At 33.2% G+C, this 27,502-nt stretch overlaps 1 protein-coding gene across 2 annotated transcripts in view; it reads right to left on the bottom strand.

Moving 5' to 3' along the window:
- LOC143241005 (cyclin-dependent kinase 14-like) overlaps nt 1–27,502 on the bottom strand; it is a 124,836-nt gene that overhangs the window by 9,986 nt on the left and 87,348 nt on the right. For both annotated transcript variants that reach the window (XR_013022135.1, XM_076484408.1), the window contains exons 6-17: nt 27,268–27,359; nt 24,731–24,810; nt 20,104–20,198; nt 18,616–18,678; nt 11,807–11,868; nt 10,947–11,008; nt 8,725–8,845; nt 7,853–7,946; nt 5,515–5,578; nt 2,977–3,074; nt 2,750–2,840; nt 1,321–1,449 (exon numbers count right to left, since the gene is read on the bottom strand). Coding sequence is in view for 1 of the 2 variants with exons in the window: in XM_076484408.1 (XP_076340523.1) it covers nt 1,352–1,449; nt 2,750–2,840; nt 2,977–3,074; nt 5,515–5,578; nt 7,853–7,946; nt 8,725–8,845; nt 10,947–11,008; nt 11,807–11,868; nt 18,616–18,678; nt 20,104–20,198; nt 24,731–24,810; nt 27,268–27,359 (1,020 nt within the window). In the remaining variant the exon portion in view is untranslated. The remainder of the gene's footprint in view (nt 1–1,320; nt 1,450–2,749; nt 2,841–2,976; nt 3,075–5,514; nt 5,579–7,852; nt 7,947–8,724; nt 8,846–10,946; nt 11,009–11,806; nt 11,869–18,615; nt 18,679–20,103; nt 20,199–24,730; nt 24,811–27,267; nt 27,360–27,502) is intronic.

Below are 27,502 nucleotides of genomic sequence, written 5' to 3' on the forward strand. Positions count from 1 at the left end.
TCAACCATAGCAGACATTTAGTTTTGAAGAAAAGTTTTCACTTTCTCAAACTGGGGTGTTATGGGATAGGATTATCCCCCTTCACCTCACACATAGATCTGTTATAGAGATTTTGAGGAATTTAATGCTTAGAATGTCTATGGTTTCAGTGTTTGTTAATTGGAGAATCTGGTAGGTATCTGTTACAAGAACCATCAAACATCCAGAAGTAACTGGCAAGGTAAGGATCAAGGTCAGACCTGGAGGTGTTGAGGATTGTGGAGGCAACTTTCATGATGGGATAGTTAGAAGATTAGAGGAAGAAAGTCAGCAGTATTCAGATGAACCATCAATCTAATGGACACTTTTATGGGGACCACCTGGTGGCTTGGATCTATAAATCCAATAACATGACTGAGATTGTAAAATCCAAATGAGTCAGTGAAATAGATGTGGGGGGAAACAGGAGAAACCATAGAAAACCCACTTTCACATCCTAATAGACATTACAACCTCACTACATAGTATATCTTACAACTTCAATGTCAAGTAAATATTATAACCTCAATACCTAGCAGTTACTGTTAGTTGTGAGAAGTACTATTCTAGGAACTAAAGCTCTCAAAATAACAAAAATAAGCAGGTCTTTGTGTTCATGAGTTCAGCTCTGAGTGAAAATACTGGCTGGTGTGCAAGTGGAGCTGTATGGAATATTCCAAACCTCATTATAAACCATAAGTACAAAAAGAACTCTGTAGCTTAAATAAGCTGGACTACAGGACATAATAAATTAACCAAAGCAAACATACAAACTACTGAGTAAGTAACAAGATGGTGTAAATCTACATTAAAGATAAATTTTAAAGATGAATTACAGGTTTCATATAAAAAAATTTTTTTTGAAGATTAACTTTGCTATAAAAGTAGCCTGCTAGTTAAGTCTTGTGTCTATCTGTTTTTGCTACACACAAAGCTACACAACAAGTATAAAAACACAGTGTTAATACCAGCAACAGCCATTCTGAGATACATTTTTATTTCAAGTGGGTTTCTTGTCAACAACAAGTATAAAAACTTATTGTTTGACTGTGTGAACTCAGAGTAACCACTGAATCACTAAAATCAGTTAATACTAGTTAATAAAATATAACTAAGGACAACCAAAACCATAACATTATTTTTTCTCACCTTCTGACATGTTCAAAATATATTACTAAACAAAACACATCATAGATCACTGTGGAACATGCCTGAACAACAAACACATTTCTGTGACTAAAAAGTTAGTTTTCTTTATGTTTTCTGATAACATAACACTACACCATAAATCAAAGGACATACCATATCACAGTTATCCATAAAATACAAAAAGCTAGCGTCTGAGCTTGGCAGCTGCTTTAATCACAGACATGGAGTGGTTGTAGGTTTCAGAACTAAGCTTGCATCCAGAAACATTATAAATTGATGCCTCTAGAATAAATTAAAAAAAGGATTAAACACATACCACAATTATTATAGGGAAGAAATTACATTTATATCATCATTACATTAGAGATGGTAACATATATATCATCATTACACTAGACAAAAAATATCACACATCAAGATTACACTAAATTAAAAAAGTGCATTTCAGGATTACGCTAGGTGGAAAACTGCTTATAAGGATAATACTAGAAAAAATTCCACACATCAGGATTAAAACAGAGGAAAAAACTGCATATCAGGATTTCACTAGAGAAAAAATACCATGTATATCAGGATTACACTAGAAAACACAACTGCATATCGAGATTACTATAGAGAAGATAACATGCTTATTGGTCTTACACTAGAGAAAAACATTATATATCATAATTACACTAAAAATATACCACATATAACAGGTTACAATAGAAAAAATACCACATATACCAGGATTATAATAGAAAAGTACCACGTATATCAGGAACTTGTTACCATTCAATACTTGCATAGCATATGGTAAAATGTTTGTGTCTCTTTTTATAATATTTTCAGAGATTCTTTAATGTGTGCAACTGCCGCTCCATTTTACGTAGCATTACGTATGCATAAAGTTGTTGAAAGTCTGATGACAAAACTAAGTTTGGTGCTGATAAAGTAATCACAGAGGGTATATACATGCAGATGTCATGTACAATTTGATTAGAAAAAATGGAGGTGCCAGTTTTTCAAAAAAGTTTAACCTTCCTCATTTTTGGAGTGCTGACTTGACGTATTTTAAAATCTAAACAAGCAACTATCATTTAAAGAACTTTTATAACACTCCATAACTGTGTTTCCATTAATATAATTTGTTGATGAACTGAGACACATGCAGACGTAGATGGTTAGTAGAAAATAATCACCAGTTGCTTTACCAAAGATACTTTCATGCTTTTAATAAAAATTGGTTACAGGCTTTTAATACATTTGACTAAAGATTTCTTAGTACCCAAATTCTTTAATTCTTACAAAGTTTATGTAGACAGAATTTTTTTATGGGTTTCTGCTTTCTCATGGATCCCAGGTTATATTTCATATTCTTTGTGGAGTACATAATAAATGTGGAGAACTTGAAATATTACCTTTTAAAACCTAAAGAGAACTAAGACAAAAATCTTTTCTGGAAATAAGAATTTTCATCCCAGTGTAAAAAGAAGCTAAATCTTCTCTACAGTATCCTCAATTATTGTAACAATTACCATGAAATTGTCAACTAATTTACAGAAAACTAGATATTTCAAAACATTCTAAATTCTATACTTACGAGGAGGCAGCTCATGGATTTTCTGAGGAAGTTCCTGGAAAAACTCGTGATTTAAGGCCTCTGTGGCAGATATTCTTTTATGTGGTTGTAACTATCAAAACAAAGCCATGATAATCAAATTATTCTTAATCTGTAAGACACAAGAAACCAGAAAAAACAGACAGATTATTCTCAATCACTTAACTGTGAGGATGATAGAAATATAGGGTAGAAAGTAATATTCCTACCTGAAGAAACTGTGAGGCAATAGACTCTGCATGAGGAACGTTAATAAGTTTTGGAAATGCTTTTGAAAGTGGTTGCTTCTTGTAGTTTCCATATTTTCCTAAAAAATGTAGACAACAAATACAAACTTAGCTAAAGTTTTCACATATTAAAACAAGTTAATCCAACAATATATTTATAAACTAACAAGAAAACCAATTGAACCCACAATGAATTATTTATAAATATTCAGCTTATGTGAAATTAGCTGTCGCAAAATGTGTCTCTACAGAGTGAACTGGTGAATCTGTTTGTGTTTCAAATTTTGTGTAAAGCTTCAATGCTATACGAGGGCTATCTGAATTAGTCGTCCCTAAATTATCAGTGTAAGACTGGAGAGAAGGCAACTAGTCATCAACATCCAATGCCAATTCTTGGGCTACTCTTTTACCAACTAAAAGTGGGATTAACCATCACATTATAATGTTCCCATGGCTAGGAGGGCAAGCATGTTTAGTGTAACAGATATTTGAACCTGCAACTCACAAATTATGAGTTAAGTGCCCTAACCACCTGGCCATGCTGAATTGAATTGGTGAATACAAGATAATTTGGATACAATTGTTCTATTTTATGGTGGTAAGTATCTTCAAAATTATTATTGCTAGAAAGAAAGAGAGACTTATTTCGATAGTAATGATGTAACTAAGACTCATGTATTAAAAATGTGTTTTGTTGACTGTAAAGTTTTCTTGCTTATCCTGGTTTATCACAACTTGTACAGAGTAATGTTTTATACCAAGTTGTTTGATTAGAATGGAGAGACATCTGATGATTGTAACTATATTCCCTTTTTACAAATAGTTTAAAATTATTTACTTATTTCTGAATATTTTAAGATTTGGAGTAATGCCTTGAAACCAAATCAAGTTTTGTAACTTCAGACTATGTTTAAAATCTTAATCCAAGAGTAAACATGTACAAATAGCTTCACCAAAGTTCTTGTCATAACCATTCCATAATGTTCTATATATTGATTGTTTGTTTGTTTTTTAAATTTTGCACAATGCTACATGAGAGCTATCTGCTCTAGCCATCCCTAATTTAACAGTGTAAGACTAGAGGGAAGGCAGCCAGTCATCACCACCCACCATCAACTTTTGGGCTACTATTTTACCAATGAATAGTGGGATTAACCATCACAATTTAATGTCCCCATGGCTGAAAGGGCAAGCAAGTTTCGCATGACATAAATTCAAACTTGCAACCTTCAAATTATATCTTTATATTGAAAAATTAATGTAAAACTTGGCACTGCATGTTTCAAATGAAGATAAATGAATAATTGTTCTGTATAAGACATTCAAAGTTCTTCAAGTTCTTTATGAAATAAGTAACTTCTGTCGTTTACATTACAGAAACACTTGGGTATAATACTCAATCGATTAAGCACTAACAATGACACATGACTAACAAAGGTAGCACACAGATCAGCAAAACTATATTTGAAATATATCATAATCAACAAATTCTTTCCAGAGTGGTAATTTACAGTATCAAGAAAGGTTAGATAACCCTTACTTTAAGCATCAGTAATAAACATATTCTTCCAAAATGTTTCTATGCACTTTGCTACTTCTAAATTATTTAAACTGTAGTGTCCAAACCACCTTAAGGATAGGTGTAAATTTCAGGATGTTTCATTTTATAAAGCCTATAACATTAACACTAAAACTGGTCATTTTACAGAAGAGTGAGAAACATTAACACTTGTTATATCAGAATTATTATTCACTGAATGCCACCAGTTATTTGGCTAACAAACTCATTGTTTAAGTAATCATTTCTTCTGTTGATTTATACAACTCACTTAAAAAAACAAAAATTATATAATCTTTACACATGTACTACTTTGATTTGTTTAAAATGTGCCTTAATTACCATTTGTAACAAAGTTAATCTTTCAGCACAGTTGGTTATGACTGAAAAAACTAGAATTCAACTTGTGGTTATACCACAACCCTGAAGTAAGGCTTGAGGACAGGTCTTGTTTGTGAGGGAGAGAATAATGTGGTAGTTAAAAAATGTTAAAAAATGTCATTATTAGCACTTGCTAGCACATTAACTCTTTACTGCAGTGAGATGTATATGAGGGATATCAGGTTCAGTATCAAACTTAAGAAAAATAACAATAACTTATATTATCATATATATATAGTAATTTAACTGCTATGGATTACCACACGTGTATACTAATTTAACTTCCTTGAGTCTCCTACAAGTAGGATTTAAATGTGAGCTTACCAGTAAGACACTTTTTCATAATTTCAGTAACTATACATGTACAGAATAACACAGTGGCAAGTAGCACTTTGCACCTTGTTTAAATTAGGATTACAATGAATGTTACATGGCACTACAAATGTTTTCATATTTTGGTAACAATAAGTGTCATGTAGCACTACATAGCCTATACATAATTGTGTATGGATAAGTGTAATATATCACTACATATCTTGTCTTTAGGTGGGTAACAATAGATGTAACATAGTAACACATACCTTGTTTATAACTCGGGTAACGACTAAGTCCTTCCCATGTTTCTTCAGTTGGAGTACCACTAACCTGAGGGTACAAAATTTGAACTTTTTCAATGTTCATAAGCAGCAGCTTATATTCTGGGTTTCCTTCATTGAATATAATTTTATTGAAAACTTCTAGGTGCACTTGTTTCTCTGTTTTCCTATGTTCTCTTCAGTATTTATTTATCTATTTGTCAATAACTTTTAACATTGCTGTTCTTTTTTTAACAGCTTGATACACAAATTCATTAGTCTTTTATAATGAAGTATTACATATATTCCCAATTAAGAATAATGTTAGGTATTGTTTTCTTGGCACTCATATAAAATGTTCAAATAATAAATAAATAACACATAACATTAAAAGAAATACACAATTACAAACATACTTAATTAAGGCCAATCTAGGGCCTCTAAAATTTTGACTACAAGTTTTGATGTGCTCCAAATTAAACATGTATTTAATTGGTTATCTATTTCAACATTGCATGTTATTTATTTATCATTTTAAATCTCTACTTTTATCCATTCACTGAGTTTTTCTGCCAAACTGAACACTACTTGGTAATCTGCCAAACTGAATAATACTTGGTAATCAAAGATAAAACTAATGTTTTGAAAAGCCCTTCATCTATTACTTTTATTTTAATGTGATTTATCAAATATTTTTTTTATCCTGTGTTCTTTTACTGTCATGACCATAATGCCTGATGAAAAATATAAACAGAATTTTAATATAGATTTTTACTTTAAAATTTGGTTGTCGTTATGAGATCTAACATTAATCAAGCAACCTTACTGGCAAAAGATGCAAAGTGTGATTGAAATTATTGTACACTCTTAACATACTGAACATCATAAGAATGAGAGCAAATAAAGAAAGAAGTTTCAAAAGTTAAAAAAAGTCTTCAACTTTGTGCATTTAACAAAACTAAAAAATTAACCATCTGGCTCTGGAATTTATTGATGGTTCAGGACAACTATCATTTAAAAAAAGATGCAAATATTAGTAAAAACCAAATTAGCCTTAACACTCCTTTATGAATAATAATAAAAAAAATCTTTATACAACTATGACTGTTACCTCTATTAGGAATTCTAAACATTCATCTGTAAAACATTCTATTTATTTCTATATGTAAAATAAACTGACCAGAAACTGCTAGAAACTCAGAAAGTGTATGAGCCTTCACTCATGCTCCAACTAACTGGAATTTTCTAATTAATTAAACATCATATTCACTAACCAATTATATCTAATTAATTGATTACTCTGACAAAAATGGCTTAAAAAAAAGAAAGAAAAAATTAATCCATTATTCCTTAACAGCATTGCTTAAAAAAATAAAATTTCAGTTTTGATAACCATGGTGAGCAGAGCAGAGATAACCCATTGTATAGTTAACAAAAATATAATGGCAATATTTGGATTACTTGAATAGTTGGAATAATTAAAAATAGTTATAATCAGAAATATCAATCTGGAGTAGTTAATTATTTTTGTGATAATATTCAAAATTAGTGTTTATGATTACTGCTTTTTTCAACTATTCCAATGATTCCAGTAATCAATATTACAATTAATGTCACAAATATAATTAGTGATCATAATTTCAATTACTGAAAAGTTGGAATAACTGAAAATAGTACAATGGACAAGATTCAGCTTAAAAGCAAACAACCTTATTGTAGCAAGCTGTGAGCAATAAAACAGGATGTGGCACAATGAGTTATGTTTCACTTGTTGTGCCAGTTTTTAATTTTAACTCTTTAAAGCCGTAACTTTCTGCACATTCTGCCAGAATTATTTTCATGATTTCTCAATAATTATCACCATACCTTACAAAATTTCAACTTTCTTAATTTCGTGGGTAATAACATAGTTCAGATTAGGTTTTATCAAAAGAGACAAATTTTATTGGACACCATAACTGTCTAATGGATAAAGCAGGACTTTTGGGCAGACACTGACAACATCTGTTTGGTTTTAAGGAGCTAAATCAACTAAGCATTTCTGAGATAAACTCTTAACTTTTCACTCACCAGTTTGGTTATCTACTTATGTCTATGAATCAATATCCAACCACATACCTCAACAAATGGGCTAGCTCTAGTTCAAAACACCTTTAACATCTTATGAATTCTATGCCAAGTACAGGTTCCTCCTGTAGCAAAACATTGTCTAACTCAAAATTAGACTTGGTTCTAATAATATGACCAGTAAATACATAATAAATAGACAAACACTCATGTATATCACCTACAACACTAGAAAATATAAACTGAAGTAAAAAAAAAACAAAAAACATCATATTACCCTCCATATTTTGTCCAGTTGGTCATTTGTGTCTTTTACACCAGGAAATGCAGCAGTTCCAGTAATCATTTCTATAAAAATACACCCTACACCCCTGGACAAAATGAAAACAATAACAGTAAGTTAAAGTTTAGTTTTCTAATCTGGAGTTAAAACCATTGATATAATCATTAAATTGTCAGATGTTTCCAAGGTTACAAACAAAAACATTTACTTTCTTTTCTCTTGTAACAAAAATAGCAAATAAAACTTTTAGAAATATCAAATATTATATTATATAAACTTTCATATGTTTAACTTTTGATAAAAACCATTTCACTACTTGTTGTAAAGCTGATATACGTTTTTTCTCTGAACATGTCAACAAAACAGCAATTCTAAAACTTGTTCATATATAATAAATAAGCACTCCAAACTGTTAATCATATCACTAAAAACCTTCATCATTTGTAATAATAAGGTACTGAACTGTTAAGGAAACATAGATTGTTAACACAAAAAAGATTTTTCTATTATATAAAAAGTAAACAGATATGTAAAAAGAACTCCTGAGTAATTTCTATATTCCATTACCCTGTGAGCACATCTTGATACTTCTAACACAAATGCATCACACTTTACATTTTAAAAGTTAAGAGCTAGAAGAATATTAATGAAGTCTCTTGTTTAACATTTGTCACTGAATAAAGAATCTAAGTGTAACATACAATTGCTGAGTATACAGAAACTAGTTTTATGGCTTAGAATGATTACTAAAATTATACCATTAAATAATCTATATTTTTTTCAAACAGATTTCATCAGCTACTTTATAGTAACATACAATTGTATTTGAGATACAAAAGTAACAAAAATAAAAAGTGGCAACTGACCACATATCGAGAGAAGTCGTATAGTCTGTTGAGCCTAGAAGGACATCTGGTGGTCGATACCATAAGGTCACTACCTCATGAGAATAAGTTCTGCTTGGAACTGATTTTGCTCTGGCTAAACCTTAGGAAAAGTAATCTCATTAGATGATAGTTGTTTAACCCATCAGAAAAATGTGAGTTATTTATGACAGGAAGAAGAAAAAAATGTTAGTTTGGGCTTCTTAACTTAGGAAGGGTTTTAGAACAGTGCCTGGGATTGGGGAGGGGTTTGTCATAAGGGGAGAGCTTAAGATCTTTGAAACTATTTTCTTTTGAAAAAAGAAAAATTAGGAAGGATCTCATTGAGGTTTTTAAGACTGCAAAGGGAATTCATAGTGTTGATACATCATATTTTTTCATACTTAATAGTGAGAATAGTAAGACTGCAGGACACATATATAAATTTTGGCAGGCTAGGAGTCATCTTCAGGTATGAGAATTTTCTTTTTCTAAAAGGGTGGCTGGCCTCTGGAATAGGTTGCCTTCAGATGTTATGAAGGCAGTAAATTTAAGTGAAGAGAAGAGTTTGATCACAATATGAATGATAAGGACTGGTTTTAAATTTTTTTTTTAATCTATAATAATTTAGTTTAAAGGATGTAACAGCTGATATGGACCAATAGGTTCCTTGTTGTCCCAAAATATTATGTTAAATTCATTTTTCTTTTATTTGCTATTGTTACAACTAAAACTTAAGTGCAATTTTCTTTAAAAGACAAAAGGGAATTGAAATAAGAAATCAGAAACAAAATTACAGATATAAAGTAATTTCTATTAGTACATCAACAAGATATAAGCTAAATTACAAAAACCTGGTACTTTCTATTTTAGTCTGAAAAAATTTAAGCTTTCAGAAGATTCCCTGAATTATTTTACTTTTTATGTCTTTTGCAAGAAAAAATTGTTTAAATACTTAACAAAATTCTATTTTTATTTTAGTCCTGTATTATTCAGGGAATGTAATGATGTCATAACTATTACTCAAACAGATTCAAAGTTTAAAAAAAAATTCCACACTAGTGATATTAAAACATATAGTTATTTTAATGAGAACATATTCCAATTTGATAAATGACTGAAATAACACAAGTTTATGTACATGTAAACTAGTGAATCAAATGTTCAATCACCATATAACGTGTAATTATAAACAGACAAAAGTTACAGAAGTTGAAGGAGAAGAAACTTTACCAAGTTATTTAGAGACAAGATTATAGTTAATATTTAACTTTACAGAACTGTAACAAATTTGATTTATTTTTGACGAAAATACTTTTGAGCAACAATTACAAGTATTTTCAAATAGCTTACAGCTTCAAGGCTTGATTTAAACATTTAAATTGATTTTATAGTTTACTGGCAAACACAAAGAATGAGAAAATTATGTGTTCCATATTGATTAATATAAAAATTTTTATTCTATTACATACTTTACTGTTTATAGTTGTAAGGAGTCTTTTGCAATGTCAGCCTAGTTATTGGATTTAGGACTAGCCTAAATCTTTTAAGCTATCAAAATTTTGTGACATCAAATTGGAATTGCAGCTGAAAATATTGATATCAGTGAATGCACACAATGTCAGCACTAGAGGGTTTTGTGACATTACAAATTATTAGTAAGGCTGGCATATTAAATTAATTCCTTTTTTTTATATTATATTAATTGTTAGTTCTGATCTGTGTATACTGTTTATTTTGATCAGAAATTACTGATAACCACAAATTATTGAACTACTCCATTTTGGTGTGAAGAGTTTAAGATATAAAGAAACCAGTCAGAAGTTATGTTGCTTGTAAAATGTATCATATTTACATCAATATTCTATTATTAAAATAGTTATGAAAATAAATTCATTAGGGAATGAGTGCTCATGAAAAATTACAACCAACAACATTATGGATGACATAAGACAAGGACAGTAAAGGAAATACTGACTTTCAAAAATCATTTTAAACAAACTTAGATTACAAATAATTAACTTCTGATGAAAACAAACTATATCCTGGTGATGAGAATAGCAAATTAAATATACAGTTCTTACTCACAAAGGTTAAAATGCATTGTTTCATCAGTTAGGTAATCTCACTGTTAATAACATTCCCATCCATTTCGCCAGCTAAGGAGATTTAGGTTAGTTCTAAACCTACAATACAACACACATTCAGTATTAAAAAAAACATACCAAAATCAGCAAGCTTTAGTTCCCCTTGGTCACTTATTAATAGGTTTTGTGGCTTGAGATCCCTAAAGGAATTTGTTTTTAAAAAAACAACAAAAACCCTGAGATTTGTTGCAAATATAAAGGAAGATAAAAATATTCATTTTATATACACTATCCCTAGTTCAAAATATGTTGGTTAAGGCCAGTTTTGATTTTATTTGATTTATCATTATTATTAATTGTTGCTAATTCATAAAAATTACTTTAACTATATCTTTTGGTGAATATACTAGCTTATATTCTACTACAGAAACAAAGAAATGCCCATGACATATTATTATCCTCTACTGGCATATTTCATAACACTACAAATAATGGTATTAAAAAAAAACAATCAAACATAAATAATCAAATTGCATTACTGTTACTACAATAAAGTATTCTTCATCAACCCAAGATAAGTTAAAATGGGCTGTCTGTGTTAGCCATCCCTGGTTTTGAACCAGTTAAGGAGATGAAAGAGAACTAGTCAAAAGCAAGCACAGAGTTCTCGGACAGCTCTAATCAAATAATTGGATTTCACTGTCATTCTTATAATGCATCAATAGTCCCAACGTGTAGAGCATTTTGTGGATGTGTGTGGTAATTGGATGTAAACCACACACCTCAGATCCACAGCTCAAAATGCTAACCACTAGATCACCCCCCAACCTTAAGGATGTTATATATGTAGTATTTAAACCAGTTTGACTTCTACAATAAATAACCATTAACTGACTTAACATCTTGGTAGATAAAACAAAAATATTAAACGTGATCTTTCAATTGTTGAGTAAAAGTCTGAACTTCCTTCAGATTTTAAGCTAATATTTAGTTGTTACCTGTGTAACACCCTTCTTTCATGACAGTACACCAAACCTCTTAACAGCTGGAACAAGAAAAGCTATAAAAATAAAGACAGAAAACTTTGTTAGTTGAGTCTTTTATTACTAATTCAAAAAATGACAAAAATTCCAGTTTTTGGAGATAACACTTTTTTAAAATGTTTATATGACTTTAAAAAAAAATCCATGTTTCAGGGCTAACTTTGTCATTTCTTATAACTATGAAATATTATTCATATCAAAATAAAATATTTAGTTTGGAAGGAATTTTATTCAAGTAACATTAAATCATAAATTACAACAAAAAATATAACACAAACAAGACAAACGTTAACAATAATCTAAAACCATTTAGATGCTCTAGATATATTTATAGTACTTTTAATCAATGTTAATAATATGTAAGGTTGGAACAGTTAAACTCTCATAATTATTATTCACTATGTTTAAGGTTGAAATAGCTTTTTTATAATCAACACTAACAGTATTAGGACTTGAAGTCCAGACTTTAAATACATGATCTTTTCCATAGCTAAGTGTTTCTAAAGTAAAGTGTGTAATAAAACAAAACTGAGAACATTTACCACTGCACGTGTTAGGGCTAACATGTAACTACTTGTTTCTAAGCTAAGATTCGGAGCAGTATAGCCACAGAGTTTGTTAAATTACCCATTTTACATGTAAAACACTGAAATATGCTATTCATTATATCATTAGACATTAGTTATACAGCTTATTTCTGTGTCCTCATGTCAAACATATTTTGCAAATGCTTCTCTATGTGTTACCACAACTTGTGATTTGTGTTAAGATTATATTTGAAGACTTATACTATAAAAAGCAGTACTCATGCCTGAAAAAAAACGTGTGGTTGTACCATGTAATTCCATAAGCCAATGATGTATGTTGTATATTTCTGAGCATAAGGATGACAAATAAGCTAAATTTCTTGTATTAAAAGTTAAAGTATCATTTCTACATTTAATATTATTAAACACTGGCCTTAAACTGAACATACAGAGGTGAATATTACACATACATTATGAAGAACATAACTAAACAACAATAAAAAATGGTTGTTTGTCATTTAATGGTGCAAAGCTACAAGGTTATTTGCACCAAACAACTGAAAAAAAGAGTGAACCAACCTTTGTAAAAAATAGAAATTGTTTCATTTTTTGGAAGTAAAACAATTCATTGAAAAACGTTAAAAGGGTAAAAACACCACCAGATATACATTAGTTAAAAATAAATATGGTGAAAATGGTACATGCTAAATTATGGGATTTCTGTTTTGTTGTTTATTTTAGTATTGTTATCATAATCCCAGAAAAAAAATCTGAATAGAATTAAAACAAACAATGGCCCGTAAAAAGCTAAAAACACAGTCAAGACATAGTGTGACCATCACCAATGACATCATCCAACATTAATAGTAAAAACATGTCAAAAACAGTGCCACTACTCATGGTCTTAATGATAGCACAACAGTAAAATGTAGGTTATTGTGATGCAAGTGGATAAAAGAAAACAATGTGTTAAATAACTGTGACCAATGCAGCGTCTTGTAAGCATAACTTTCTCCTTATGATCTCTGAGGAAACTAGATGTGCAAAAAACAATAGTATGTTTGATTTGGAAAAGCTTGTTGGAATATTCTCCATCCCAGGCCAATTGCTAATTGGCACAAAGCTGAGCCTTGATCATAAGATTCCATAGTTCATGCACAGAACAGACCTTGCTGTAATGGTACCAGAATAGACAGACTTAGCTGTGATGTAGACAAGCTTGTTCCCCTGAATGCCAATGTGACTTAGTATCCAGAAAAATTGGATATGACAGATAACAAAAGAAATTTGGCCAGGTAAGCCAAAATGTCAAGAAGAACAGGGTGAAAAGTCATGTGAAGCAATTCCAGAACCTCTATACAGCTAAGAGGGTCTATGTAAACAGTACAGTCAAAGTACTAGTTAGATGCCACATAATCCATGGCAAGAGAGATGGCATGCAACTTGGCAGTGAACACAGAAATTGTAAAAGGGAGTCTGTGTGCAACCACCAAGCTTTGATAAACCATGGCATAGCCCACAGAGGAACATGACATTAAATCATCCATAAAAGTAGCTATCAAGGGATGGTTCGAGAGATGATCGTCAAAGAGGTGGTGACTTGGAGATAAATCACATGTAGAAATGGTAACATGCCATGGGCAAAAGAGTCAATCACTAGACTTGGAAATGTTGTCCAATGCTAGACCCATGCTGGATCATCATTTACTGAATATAATAGCCACTCGAGGACAGAAAACACAATCCCATGTGGGGTACTATGGCAAGGAACATAGCTTAGGAGTGTAATTCAAGGAGAGTTACTTATAGGCTTTGAAGATGTAAAGGTGGTTCATGGAACTCAGTGTACAAACTCTGGACCAGTTAAGTACAAAATGTCCACATGCAAAGCTGGAGCCCATGATAGTGAATAGAGTCCAGCATTCTAAGTGCCTGAATGAACTGTAATCCAGAGAGGAGTAATTGAGTTTTTTTCTTATGAGGGTACAATAGATCTGTAGCATAGAAAATCAATTGGCTCCAAAAGAGGTGGAAAAGAGGATGTTCAGTACCCTGGCATATTTGATACAAAGCTGATTGATGTGTGGAATAAAAGTTTGCTTGCAATAAAAACAAATCCCAAGAGTTTTGTTTCTGACAGCACGGGAAGAACATCATCATTGAGTCAAAGCTTGGGATCAGAATGCAATTTCTGCTGGTAGCAAAAATGTGTGCAAATGGTTTTCAAAGAAAACAAAAATGATGTGCAATTTTCCAATGCACAAGACATCTGAGGGCAGTCTGAAGCTGCTTCTTGATAAACCTTGTATTCAACAACTAACGTGAAATATAGAAGTCAATGATATATAGAACACTTGCAACAGTTGGAGGAAGTTGATGAATGATGGCATCAATCTTAATACTAAAAGTGTGGTACTCAAGACACAGTCTTAAGGAACTCCAAGTTCCTATGGGATTGAATAAGAAAGTGTGGAACCCACACGGACTTGGAATTGCTTGTTGAACAAAAACGTCTGAATAAAAATTAGCAAATGGCCATGCAACCTGTAGGAGTGGAGGTCATGTAAAATTCCATACTTCCATGTTGTGTCATAAGCCTTCTCAAGATTGAAGAAAACAGAAACTAGATGATCTCTCACGAGGAAGGCTTCTCTGATCGATATTTCAAGCTGAATCAGGTGGCCCATGGTGGAGCACTGTTGTGAGAGCCCACACTGGGTGGGCAAAAGGAGGTTGTTTGATTCTAAGAAACAAATGCAAATGACTTTACACAGTTAGTACATGAAAGTAATAGGTCAATAGGTTTTTGAAATCTTGGGATCCTTCCTGGGAGTAGAAAAGGTTAGTAAAACAGCATGGTGCCAAATATCAGAAAAGATGTCCTTCTGCCAAATCCCAAAGGATAGAAAGAGAGGAAGGAGATAAATTGTGCAGCATCTCATAATGAAATGGTCAGGTCCAACTGATATACAGCCAGACCAATATAGAATGACCTGCAGTTCCACCATGGTGAATGGGCAATTGTAATCAGAGAGACCCACCTCCCAAAAGGAAAGTGGTGATCTCTCAGCCTAAATCTTGATGGCCAAGAAAGCTGGGGAGGAGGCAGAAGAACTGGCAAAATAAGAAAAACCTTCCCCAAGGGTGTTATCAATGTTGAAGATATTGTCAACTTCTCTAGCTATTGGAGAGCAAGATCAAAAGGGGTTTGGAAATTTACAACTCACTGATCATCCAAACCTTGTCCCAACAACTTTAATGGTGGTGGAACTAGAGATGCTTGAGGTGAACTCAATCCTAGATTTATTCTGGCTTTGACACCCGACTTGCTGAGCATTGACACTGGCCTGCTGATAAATGATGCAGTTAAAAAGGGAGGGATATCATCAAAAGGTATTTCAGGCTCGTTTTTTAGCCTTCCATGCCTCCTGACAGGCCAAACTCTACAATGGATGAGAATAACATGGAGAATATGTCAAAGTCATCAGAAAAGAATGAGCAGCTGCCTGGACTACACAGTCAGTCACTGCTCCCATGTAGTCATAAATATATGGCAGACAGATGATGGATAGATCAGGTTCCAACAGAGTGGTGAAAGAGGACCAGTTGGCCTGGTCCAACTCCCAATTTTGCATGCAGGTTGAGCAATATAGACCACAGCCAGTTTCCTGCAAGATGATGGTAAAATGACCACTACCATGAGGATTACTCTTATGGCTCCAAGAAAAAGAGAATAGAATTAGGGTGAGCAGATAGAGAGATCTATAGCAGTAAAAGACTGACCAAGTACCTGAAATTAAGTAAAATAACCAAAATTAAATATAGAGAGATCGTGACCTAAGAGCATATGCTCTACAGAACTGTCTTTCAATCAATGCCAGCACCACCTTAGAGGAGGCTATGTCCATTAAAACCACCCAAAAGGAGAATGGGAGATGGAAACTGATCTCAAAGAACATCTAGGTCTGACTGATTGTAAGTCTCCCCTAAAGACAGGGAGAAGGAACAAACAGTGATGGTACAACTTATAGAGAGATGAATTGTCACAGCCTTAACTGGAGTGGTTTGTGGCACAGGTGTGAAGGGCACATGCTGGACAGCCAGCTAAGCCACATTACTATGGATTCAATCATTACACAACCTGAATTCCTATACAGAGAAACTGCTGAAAAGTGATGGCATCAACTGGATGAAGGGAAATTTTCTGTAAGGTGAGACACAGACTAGATAGTCTGAATCAATCAAGGTCTTAATGTTGCCGAAGATGGAATACAAGTCTCAACAGTTTCACTGTATCAGTGTAACCATTATTATTTAGTAGGTGATGATGGCAGAGAAGCCTTTGGTTTGCAACCATGCCACTTCTCTTTTGAAGACAGAGTCTGTCAACCTCCATGGATTCTGCTCAAGGTTAAGTGGTGACTCTAGTGACTGTTGGCATGACTGTATAACAGTTTTGCACCTCAGGGCTAATGATGGAGAGGGACCTGATCAGCCACCAGATACAGAGGAAGGGACAGAGACAGGAGTTGATGTGGACCTGTCAATTCCTTTTTTTCACAGAAAGCATCAAACTCTAAAAGTAAAAGAAAAAAATCTTTAAAAGGCACAGAAAGATCAGTCTGCACACCCACCGATGTGGTAGAGTGGCAAAACATTATGTCTTTCTCAGCATGGAAGACAAAAGTTTCTGTGCCTCAGGAGAGAAAATGTTCTTCCTCCTTGATCTTTTTGGGGCAAGAATGGAAATAGGAAAGGTGGGACCCATCACAGTTAATGCAGTAAGGCTTCTGGTCACACAGATCTGCTTTGTTGTCTTTGCACCACAATAGAAGCAGCACAAAGAGCCACAGCAAGAGGTCTTAGAAAATTCAAACCACTGGCATTCGAAACACTGTAAAGGGTTAAGGATAAAGGGCTGAACCTTACAATGCAAGTAACCTACCTTCACAAATGTAAGGGGATGTGGAGAAGTGAACATGAGAGGAGATACATCACACAGCTGAAACTCTTCAAATGACTGGAGAGAGCAGCAACACTCTCTGACTTGGGAGTGTTAAGAAAATCCCTTTCAGCAATAACTCCTCAAGATGTATTCTCAGTAACCTGAATGGACAAATCCTCAAAAGCCCTGGACTTCAAAAGACGTTTGGTGTATTCTGATTTTGATATTTCAATAAGGTTATCTCCAGATCTTAATTTTCAGACAAATTTAGGAAAGATGGTGAGCCCTTCCCATCCGTTCTGAATAAAAATGGCGAGATCTGCCCAAGGGACTTCTCAGATAATGAGTGTAAAATGAGGAATTGAGGTACATTATCAACTGTAGCTAGAGACTGAGTATTACAGTCCTTCAAGCATGGTGACTTACTAAAAAAGGTTGTTTAACCTTAGTAGTTAGTGGATAAGAGGTGTTATAACTCATGAGGAAGAGTTCATTGTCCACTGACTCTACTTAGCATGGAGCCGAAAACAAAAAAGCCCCTCAACCAGGATTCTCTCCTCCCCTTCATGGGTGGCAAACATGTGGGTGGATATTTAGATCCGAGAGGAGGTGAACTGAAAAGACACATCCTTCTCTGGGAGATCCCCTCACTATGTACAGGTATCTGCACCGAGGGGAACAACAAGAAGAAACGACTAGTAAAACTTAGTAATTTAACATAAGTATATGAAAAACCACATATTTATATTAATATTTAATGTTTGGTATAATATTAACAACATAATATAAACTGGTGCATAGCATAATTAATGGAGAGCTTGACTTAATTAATTCATGTTCTTCTTATTGTATTCAAGTTACATGATAATGTAAACGTTTCCAATCTGTGTGACTAGATGGTAGGACACTCTTTTCAAAATAAATATTATTAGTCTATTAAGAAATTAATTACAAAATGGTGATGGCATAATATAAATCACATGATTTTGTAACTAAGTATTGCCCAGCTGTAAGTTAAGTAAAGAGAACTATTGGTGATTTAATATATTTCATTTTATAATAATGTATAGATAAATAAATAAATATAACAAACAAGTAGTATTAAAACACTAAGCCTAATGCAGTACAAGTTTTTAAAATATAAAATAAAACTAAAAATAAGACTGTATTCTGTTCATACAAATAAATTATTCTCTGGTTTCTGTTAGTCATGACATAAAAACCATACATCAGGTATACCCTTCATCAGTACAACTGGACTCAAAACTATCAATAAACCTTGTGTAACATACCCGAACATTATTACCATTCAGCCCTCCTGGGTGTCTCTCAAGGTACTGGCTCAAGTCCGTATGCTTCAATATAAAATTCAAGAGTGAAATATTGTTTTAGAATATTTTTTGATATTTAAAAGTAAGCTATTCTCTGATAAAAAGTTGAATGCTTTTGAAAATTTAACATAATAACTAAAGCCAGCAGCTTTTTTATTTTTCAAATGAAAACAATATATGTGCTAACACAATATGATAAATATTTCTAATACTTAAAAGACACATTTTGTAATATCTTAAAAACTGTACACTAGTATACCAGTTAAAAGAAATCAAAAGTTCAATGTAGTGTTCTTTGTACTGGTGTTCAAAATTCACATGTAACTGTTTCATTACTTGATCAGCACCATCTTTTGTAAGTTTAAGTAAATACAAGACACTCAACTGGATATAAACAAAGACTATCTTTGCTAGCCTTATCTAACTTCAAATTGGTCAATCAGAGTGATGGAAGATAGTCAACAGCACACACCACCTACTCTTGCATTACTTTAATTGAACAGTAAGCTTTGATTATCACTTTTATCAAGCACCCACAGCTCTGAGTGCAATATTTCAGAAATGGATCTCAAATTCACAATCCAAACCTCGAGTATTTTAGATCCTCTAAACACTCATGTGGAGATAAAAAAAAAAGTTTGAAAGTATAAATTTGTTAACCATGTCTTAAGTCATTGAATTTGATGTAACAGTTAACACAATTAATTAGCTTTACTAATTTCCTACTATTAGTGTAGTTTCTAATGGCTTCTTTTAGTTTTCAGGAACAGTTTTTTTGGGGTTTTCTATTACTATTCTTTCAAGCTAGCATAAAAAGTCCTATTTAGCTATAAGCTTACTTTAAAACCAGCATTTTCTACCTTGATATCTCTCATTATTTAATAAAATGTATATCAAAAGTATAACACTTTTCTTTTACAAAGTAACATACACATAAATTATGCACATAAATAAAATTCACTGCATAGTTAAAAAAACAACAAAAACTTCCCACAACAATGACTCAAACCTGGATCATCCAGATTGTATACAAGTGTTCTACTTAATGAGACAAGAATTTCCAAAAAATGTAATTCTTTCTTTTATTATTAAGTGAAATAAATTCCAAATTATAAAATACCAAAACCAATACATGCATCAGAGTTTTTGGTGTCACTCCACTTATTGGTGACAAATTCATTGATTTTAGTGCCAATTTGGGTACAAAAGAAGGTTCTGGAATACCACTGTAGCTTATTGGTATGGTCAGTTTTCAGTACTGGCCAAACTAAAAGCTAACCTCCTTCCAATTAAGGAGTCCTGTTGCTGCACATTTGTCATCACACAGTTCAGAAAGCTAAATGAAAGGTAAATGCTCAGGAGTCTACTAAATCAGAATAAATGTGTGAAATTTAAACAAAAATACTATAAATTCAAAATAAAAGATTAACATTTCACAAAACCACTTACCACAAATTCAAAGACAAATGTTAGCGTTTCCTTTGTATGTATGATGTCATGAAGAGTCACAATATTCGCGTGCTTTAAACCACGAAGTAGAGAGGCTGTAATGTACAAAAAGAAACAACACTGTAATGTTGAATAAGGAAGCATATTATGCTATTATAATAATAAGGCAAATAATTATTTATAAATATAAGTGATTTATTTACAATGGAACATACTACACATTTCAACAGAATATGGTCTGTGTTTTCATAAGCCCCCAGCAGCATAGCGGAATGGCTGCGAACTTACAATGTCAGAAACCATGTTTCCATACTTGTGGTGGGCAGTGCACAGATAGCTCTTTGTGCAGCTTTGGGCTTAAACAGAAATAAATTTACTTTACAAACCTGAAAACTCATTGTTGTGTCAGCAGGTGAGGGAAGTAGCGTTACATATACATTGAGTTGTGTATATTAACCTGAGGAAGCAACAATGGTGAAACGCTGATTAAAAGAATAATAAATACACTGCTGGCCAAAATCTTAAGGACGATGAACATAAAGAAAAAATATGCATTTTGCGTTGTTAGACTCAACCACTTATTTGAGTAGAGCTTCAAAAGATAAAAATAAGAAAAGGGAAAATAAAAATAAAAAACTTTTATTACCATTTAATAGCTGGTCAAACATTTAAGACCATACCAAAATGAAGTCCTAAGCAGGGTAGAAAATGCCCAACAAGAGGTCTCAGTAGGCCGCCATTGTGAATAACTTCAAACATTCGCTTTGGCATGGTCGATATAAGCATTTGCAGAAGGCTGGCTGGAATGTTACTCCAAGTGGTGAAGATGGCTTCATGAAGATCATGTCACTTGCTACCCACCTCCAAACATTTTCAATGGGGTTCAGTTCGGGCAAACACGCTGGGTGGTCCAAAAGAATCACATTATTTGCCCTGAAAAAGTTCTTTGTCCTGCAGGCATTGTGGATTGTAGCATTGTCCTGCTGAAAGATCCAGTCATTTCCACACAAGCGAGAGCATTCAGTCAATAAGGATGCTCCCTCCAACATACCAATGTAGCCAGCTTCTGTTTGATGCTCCTGTATAACCTGAAGCTCCATTGTTCCATGGAAGGAAAAAGCACCCCAGACCATGATGGAACCTCCTCCACTGTGTCGTGTACAAAATGTCTCCGGTGGGATATCCTTATCGTGCCAGTAACCTTGAAAGCCATCTGGACCATCCAGGTTACATTCTTTTTCTCATCAGAGAACAAAACCTTCATCCACTTTTCTACATTCTATGTTTGGTGCTTCTCAGCAAAGTTTAATCGAGCTGTTTCATGGTATGGCCTTTGAAGACGTTTACGGTTTTTAAAGCTTTTCTCTCATAGATGCTGTCTTATTGTTCTTGAGCTGCATTCTGCGCCTGTAAGGGCCTTAAATTGATTTGACGATCGACTGGTGTCTTGCTGGACAACCCATCAAATCTTCTTGCTAAATGCCGGCAAAATGTTCTTGGGCCAACCACTTGAAATTCTCATTCGGTATCCCTCAGGGTCTTTTAAGAAATTTGCAACAACAGTTTTACTACGCCCAATCTCACCAGCGATGGCACGTTGAGAGAGACCTTGCTTTTGCAGCTCGACAATTCTGCCACGTTCAAACTCTGTCAACCTTTTAGCCTTTGCCATGTTTTTACCCAATGTAACACAGGAGATGTCAGTGGGAGATATGCTGATGACGCTAATGCTAGGACACAAATGACTAAATTTCGTTACGTGTTTACTGATTGACGCTTCATTTCAGTGTGGTCTTAAACTTTTGACCAGCTAGTATTTAGGGTAATTTCATAGTGTTCACATTTTCCCTATTAAATGCTAAAAAAGTATTTTATTTTTATTTTCTTTTTTCTTATTTTCATCTTTCAAAGCTCTACTCAAATAAGTGTTTGAGTCTAATAATGCAAAATGCATATTTTTTCTTTATGTTCATTGGCCTTAAGATTTTGGCCAGCAGGATACAAGTATCTGAAGTGCAAAAGTCGTTTTATCTAAACTTTTTACCAAAAATCTGATTACATCAAAAAAACAGTCACAATTAATAACTGATAACAAATACATATGCATAATTTTACTTTAAACAGCGTCGTTTCCTTTAATCAGAAGAGCGCCCTCTGGCATTAACGGTAATGATCTCTAATCATAGTTTAAAACCCACTCAATTTCCGTTGGAAAGAATACTGTTTTTGAATTTCGTATAAAGCTACTCTATGGTTATGTATGTGTTAGACGTATCTAACTTATCAGTGACAAACTACAGGGGAAGCAAATAGTTCAAACCATCATTTGCTAAATCTTACGCCACTCTTACCAACAAATAGTAGGATTGGTCGTACATTATAGTACCCCTACAGCTGTAAGAGGGATCTGTTGAGTGATGCAATTTGGTTGTGAGTCGAGTGCCCTGACCAACAAGGCTGCCCTCTTCTGGAAAGAAATATTTTTTACAACATCGATTTTAGTGTGACGTTTCTTATGCAGTTTATATTACATATACATAGAGCAACGAAACAGTAAGTTTCCTAATAACTTTTTACTGATATTTGCTTGATCCTGCCATAAAAAAGCAATACATATAATTGATAATAAATGAATTAGTTTATTCATTCAATTTTACTCTACAAGAGTTACGCTCCTGATCGTGCTGTCTTTTAAATTCCATGAACTTTATTACATATGCTGACCAATGAAGGGCTTTCTGTACAGATTGAATAGGTCAGTCTTGAAGTACATATCTTACAAATTTCACCCAGATCTTTCACTGGACATCCACGTCGACTCTGAAGTCCAATGGCTCTAATGTGAATTGAAGCTGTTGACAGGCACAACAGATGGTGATTTTGAGGTGTGGCTTGATAAAATCTTGAACTTCTGATTGGTTTGTGCATCTAATCAAAGGACATCTTGACACAGCTTAGCTTCCAGGTAATAACCCTTTCTCGTATAGCTATCGCCTCACTTTGCAAACAGAAGTGATGCACAAGATTGGTTTCAGAAGTCGTCCTGTCCTAAATTATACAGAGAACATTTGGTTCCACACTGCTCAACAACTTGGATACATAAATATCCTTTTGTAAGTACTCCTTTTAACATTCACTCAACCACATCACCACCTGGTGGTATTGCATGATCCATAATAGAAAGTTCGCCACAAACCACGTACATAAGTACTTACCATATCGACTGCATCAAGGTACTGTATTAGCATTATAGATAAATAGATACAGTTCAAATAAGTGCATGTTAATTTATGCTAATAAAGGGCACATGGACAATCTACAAAATAAAACCTTGTATTCTGTTCTTGTTAGTTAACCATGGCACTCTTGCTCATGACTAAAGGTTTCATTTTTCCCAAATATAATACCATTGTTTGTGGTTAAGCACAAAGCTACAAAAATGGGCTATCTGTGCTCTGCCCACCACTGGTATTGGAATTAGATTTCTGGTGTTGTAAGTCTGCAGACATACCGTGGTGCTATTGAAACAAGTATATTCTTATGACCTTCATCTTTTTCAAAAAAAAACTTAACTTTAGTTGTAAAGGGGCACTTAAAAAGAGATTAAACGTGACATGACAATTTCATTTTTGCAAGGGCACAGTAACATTTCTCACGATGTAGCTAAGGAATAACATCCCTCACTACTTAATTCATGAACAGTAACATTGCTCACGATGCAATCAGTCAACAGTAACATTCCTCACGATGCAACCAGTCAACAGTAACATTCCTCACGGTTCAACCAGTCAACAGTAACATTCCTCACGGTTCAACCAGTCAACAGTAACATTCCTCACGATGCAACCAGTCAACAGTAACATTCCTCACGGTTCAACCAGTCAACAGTAACATTCCTCACGGTTCAACCAGTCAACAGTAACATTCCTCACGATGCAACCAGTCAACAGTAACATTCCTCACGATGCAACCAGTCAACAGTAACGTTCCTCACGATGCAACTAGTCAACAGTAACATTCCTCACGATGCAACTAGTCAACAGTAACATTCTTCATGACATAATTAATCAACAGTAAGCAAGTCGATTGGTAAATACATATTAGGTAAACCACATATATATAAAATTGAATCAATATTTAGCCTATTAACATTCACAGAGCCGTTAATATCACGCGGTGACGATGTTACAATGTCAATATTATGCAATGAACTTTTAATGCCATCTAGTGATAGTAAAACATTATTAATATACAGTGTGCCACCAATGGCTTCTGATGGTATTACAACGTTATAATACATAGTGTGCTGTTAATATTACACGGTGACATTGCAAGCCCACCAGTGGCACAGCAGTATGTCTGTGGACTTGCAATGCTAAAAATTGAATTTCGATATCCGTGGTGGGCAAAGCACAGATAATTTACTGCATAACTTTGTGCTCACTACTAAATAAACAGACATTACAATGCTACTGTTGTCAAAACTGAATTGTCAACACTATCTGGTGGCACTAAACAGTACAACATAGGCTGTAACTCAGCTCATATAATGTGATGGTAATAAGAAAACTGACACAACCATAAGCAGCAGTTTGAATATATGTAATCAAATAAGACCAACACCTACCTTCTCTAATCGCTGTGAAAGGTGTTCCTTCTTCTGTCTGAAGTCGAATCTCCTTGAGCGCCACCACTTTGTTTGTTAAGCTAGAATGTAAATTAAAAAACCCACTGAAATACAGGATTGAGTGTTAAATTACAGAAATACTCTATCCTACCAATGGAGTCCACATATTGCATGGTGTTTAATAAATTCATCTGTTATTACACTCACGCTAAAGATTTTACAAAATAACATTTGGATAACTCACCCTTTTCTAAATTTAAAACATATAACAGGTTACAGCAGTAATTAGCAGGATGAAATGTAATATTAAAAGTTACATATTGTTGTTATTATTAGAGATCAGTACAGTAATGTACCCATAAGCAATGACTTGATACATAACCAGCTTAGAGAACAATATGTTTAAAAATCCCAAAGGGTTCAGTCACACAAAATAAAGACAGTAGCCAATAGTCACACAAAACAATAGCAGCAGTCAACAACTAGTCAGCTACACAAAAAACAACAGCAGTAGCAAACAATTAGTCACACACACACAAGCAGCAGCTAATAATTAGTTATACAAAAATCCAACAGCAGTAGCAAACAATCAGTTATACAAAAATCCAACAGCAGTAGCAAACAATCAGTTATACAAAAACAACAGCAGTAGCAAACAATCAGTTATACAAAAACAATAGCAGTAGCAAACAATCAGTTATACAAAAAACAATAGCAGTATCAAACAATCAGTTATACAAAAAACAATAGCAGTATCAAACAATCAGTTATACAAAAAACAATAGCAGTATCAAACAATCAGTTATACAAAAAACAATAGCAGTATCAAACAATCAGTTATACAAAAAACAATAGCAGTATCAATCAGTTATACAAAAAACAATAGCAGTATCAAACAATCAGTTATACAAAAAACAATAGCAGTATCAAATAATCAGTTATACAAAAAACAATAGCAGTATCAAACAATCAGTTATACAAAAAACAATAGCAGTATCAAACAAACAGTTATACAAAAAAACAATAGCAGTATCAAACAAACAGTTATACAAAAAAACAATAGCAGTAGCAAACAATCACCCACACAAACATCTAACAGCAGTAGCAAACAATCACCCATGCAAAAATCCAACAGCAGTAACAAACAATCATCCATGCAAAAATCCAATAGCAGTAGCAAACAATCACCCACACAAAAATCCAACTGCAGTAACAAACAATAATCTACACAAAAATCCAAAAGCAGTAACCAACAAACAGCCACACAAAAAACAGCAGTAGCTAACATAGTCAGCCACAAAAAAACAATAGTGGCAAACAATTAGTTGCACAAAAAACAACAGTAGCAAATAATTAGTTGTGCAAAACCAGTAACAACTAATTAGTTGCACAAAAAACAACAGTAGCAAATGATTAGTTACAAAAATCAACAGCAGTAGCCAACAATCAATCACATAAACAAACAATAGCAGTAGCTAACAATTTGTTACAGAAAAACAATAGCAGTATCAAATAATTAGTTATACAAAAAATAATAGCATTAGCAAACAATCAGTCATACAAAAAACTAATAGCAAACAATAAGCCACACCAAAAACAGTAGTGACAGCATAGCCAGCCACAAAAAAAACAGTAGCAAAAAATTAGTTGCACAAAAAACAACAATAGCAAATAATTCGTTGCACAAAAAACAGCGGGAGTAAATAATTTGTTGCACAAAAAACAGTAGCAAATTAGTTGCACAAAAAACACTACAAATTAGTTGCACAAAAATCAATAGCAGTAACCAACAATCAGTCACATAAACAAACAATAGCAGTATCAAATAATTAGTTATACAAAAAATAATAGCATTAGCAAACAATCAGTCATACAAAAAACTAATAGCAAACAATAAGCCACACCAAAAACAGTAGTTGCAAGCATAGCCAGCCACAATAAAACAGTAGCAAAAAATTAGTTGCACAAAAAAAAGCAATAGCAAATAATTCATTGCACAAAAACAGCAGTAGCAAATAACTAGTTGCACAAAAAACAACAGTAGCAAATAATTAGTTACACAAAAAACAACAGTAGCAAATAATTAGTTACACAAAAAACAACAGTAGCAAATAATTAGTTGCACAAAAAACAACAGTAGCAAATAATTAGTTGCACAAAAAACAATAGCAGTAGCCAACAATTATTTACACAAAAAACAATACAAATAGCTTACAATTAGTTACAGAAAAATAATAGCAGTATTAAATAAATAGGTATACAAAAACAGCAGTAACCAACAATTAACTATTTGTGCACAAAAAAACAACAGTAGCAAATAATTAATTGCACAAAAAACAATAGCAGTAGCCAACAATTAGTCAACCACACAAAAATGATTCAATAAAGCATTCAAAAGTAAGAATATCAGAATTTAATCACCTATACTTATTACTGGATCATTTTTAGTTCTGATTTGTTTGGGTAGTTTGCTTTGATGAGAAGTTAATATTAATTTTTGTTTTTACACAGTTTTATAAATAACAGATCCGACTTACTTGCTGTAACCCTTATAGACTGTAGCGTACGAACCTTCACCCAGTTGTTCTAACTTTACATAGGCTTCCGTCTTGCCAAAGGATAAAGCTCCCTGCACAAATACATACACATACATACATCACACACACACACATATATATATATATATATATATATGTATAACAAATAACTTTAAAAGGACCATGTTTTACAGCTGTTTCTACTTGTTTGTTGTTGAGTATAAAACTACAAGAT

The sequence above is a fragment of the Tachypleus tridentatus genome, chromosome 13, assembly GCF_004210375.1.
Source record: "Tachypleus tridentatus isolate NWPU-2018 chromosome 13, ASM421037v1, whole genome shotgun sequence".
Lineage (NCBI taxonomy): Eukaryota > Metazoa > Arthropoda > Merostomata > Xiphosura > Limulidae > Tachypleus > Tachypleus tridentatus.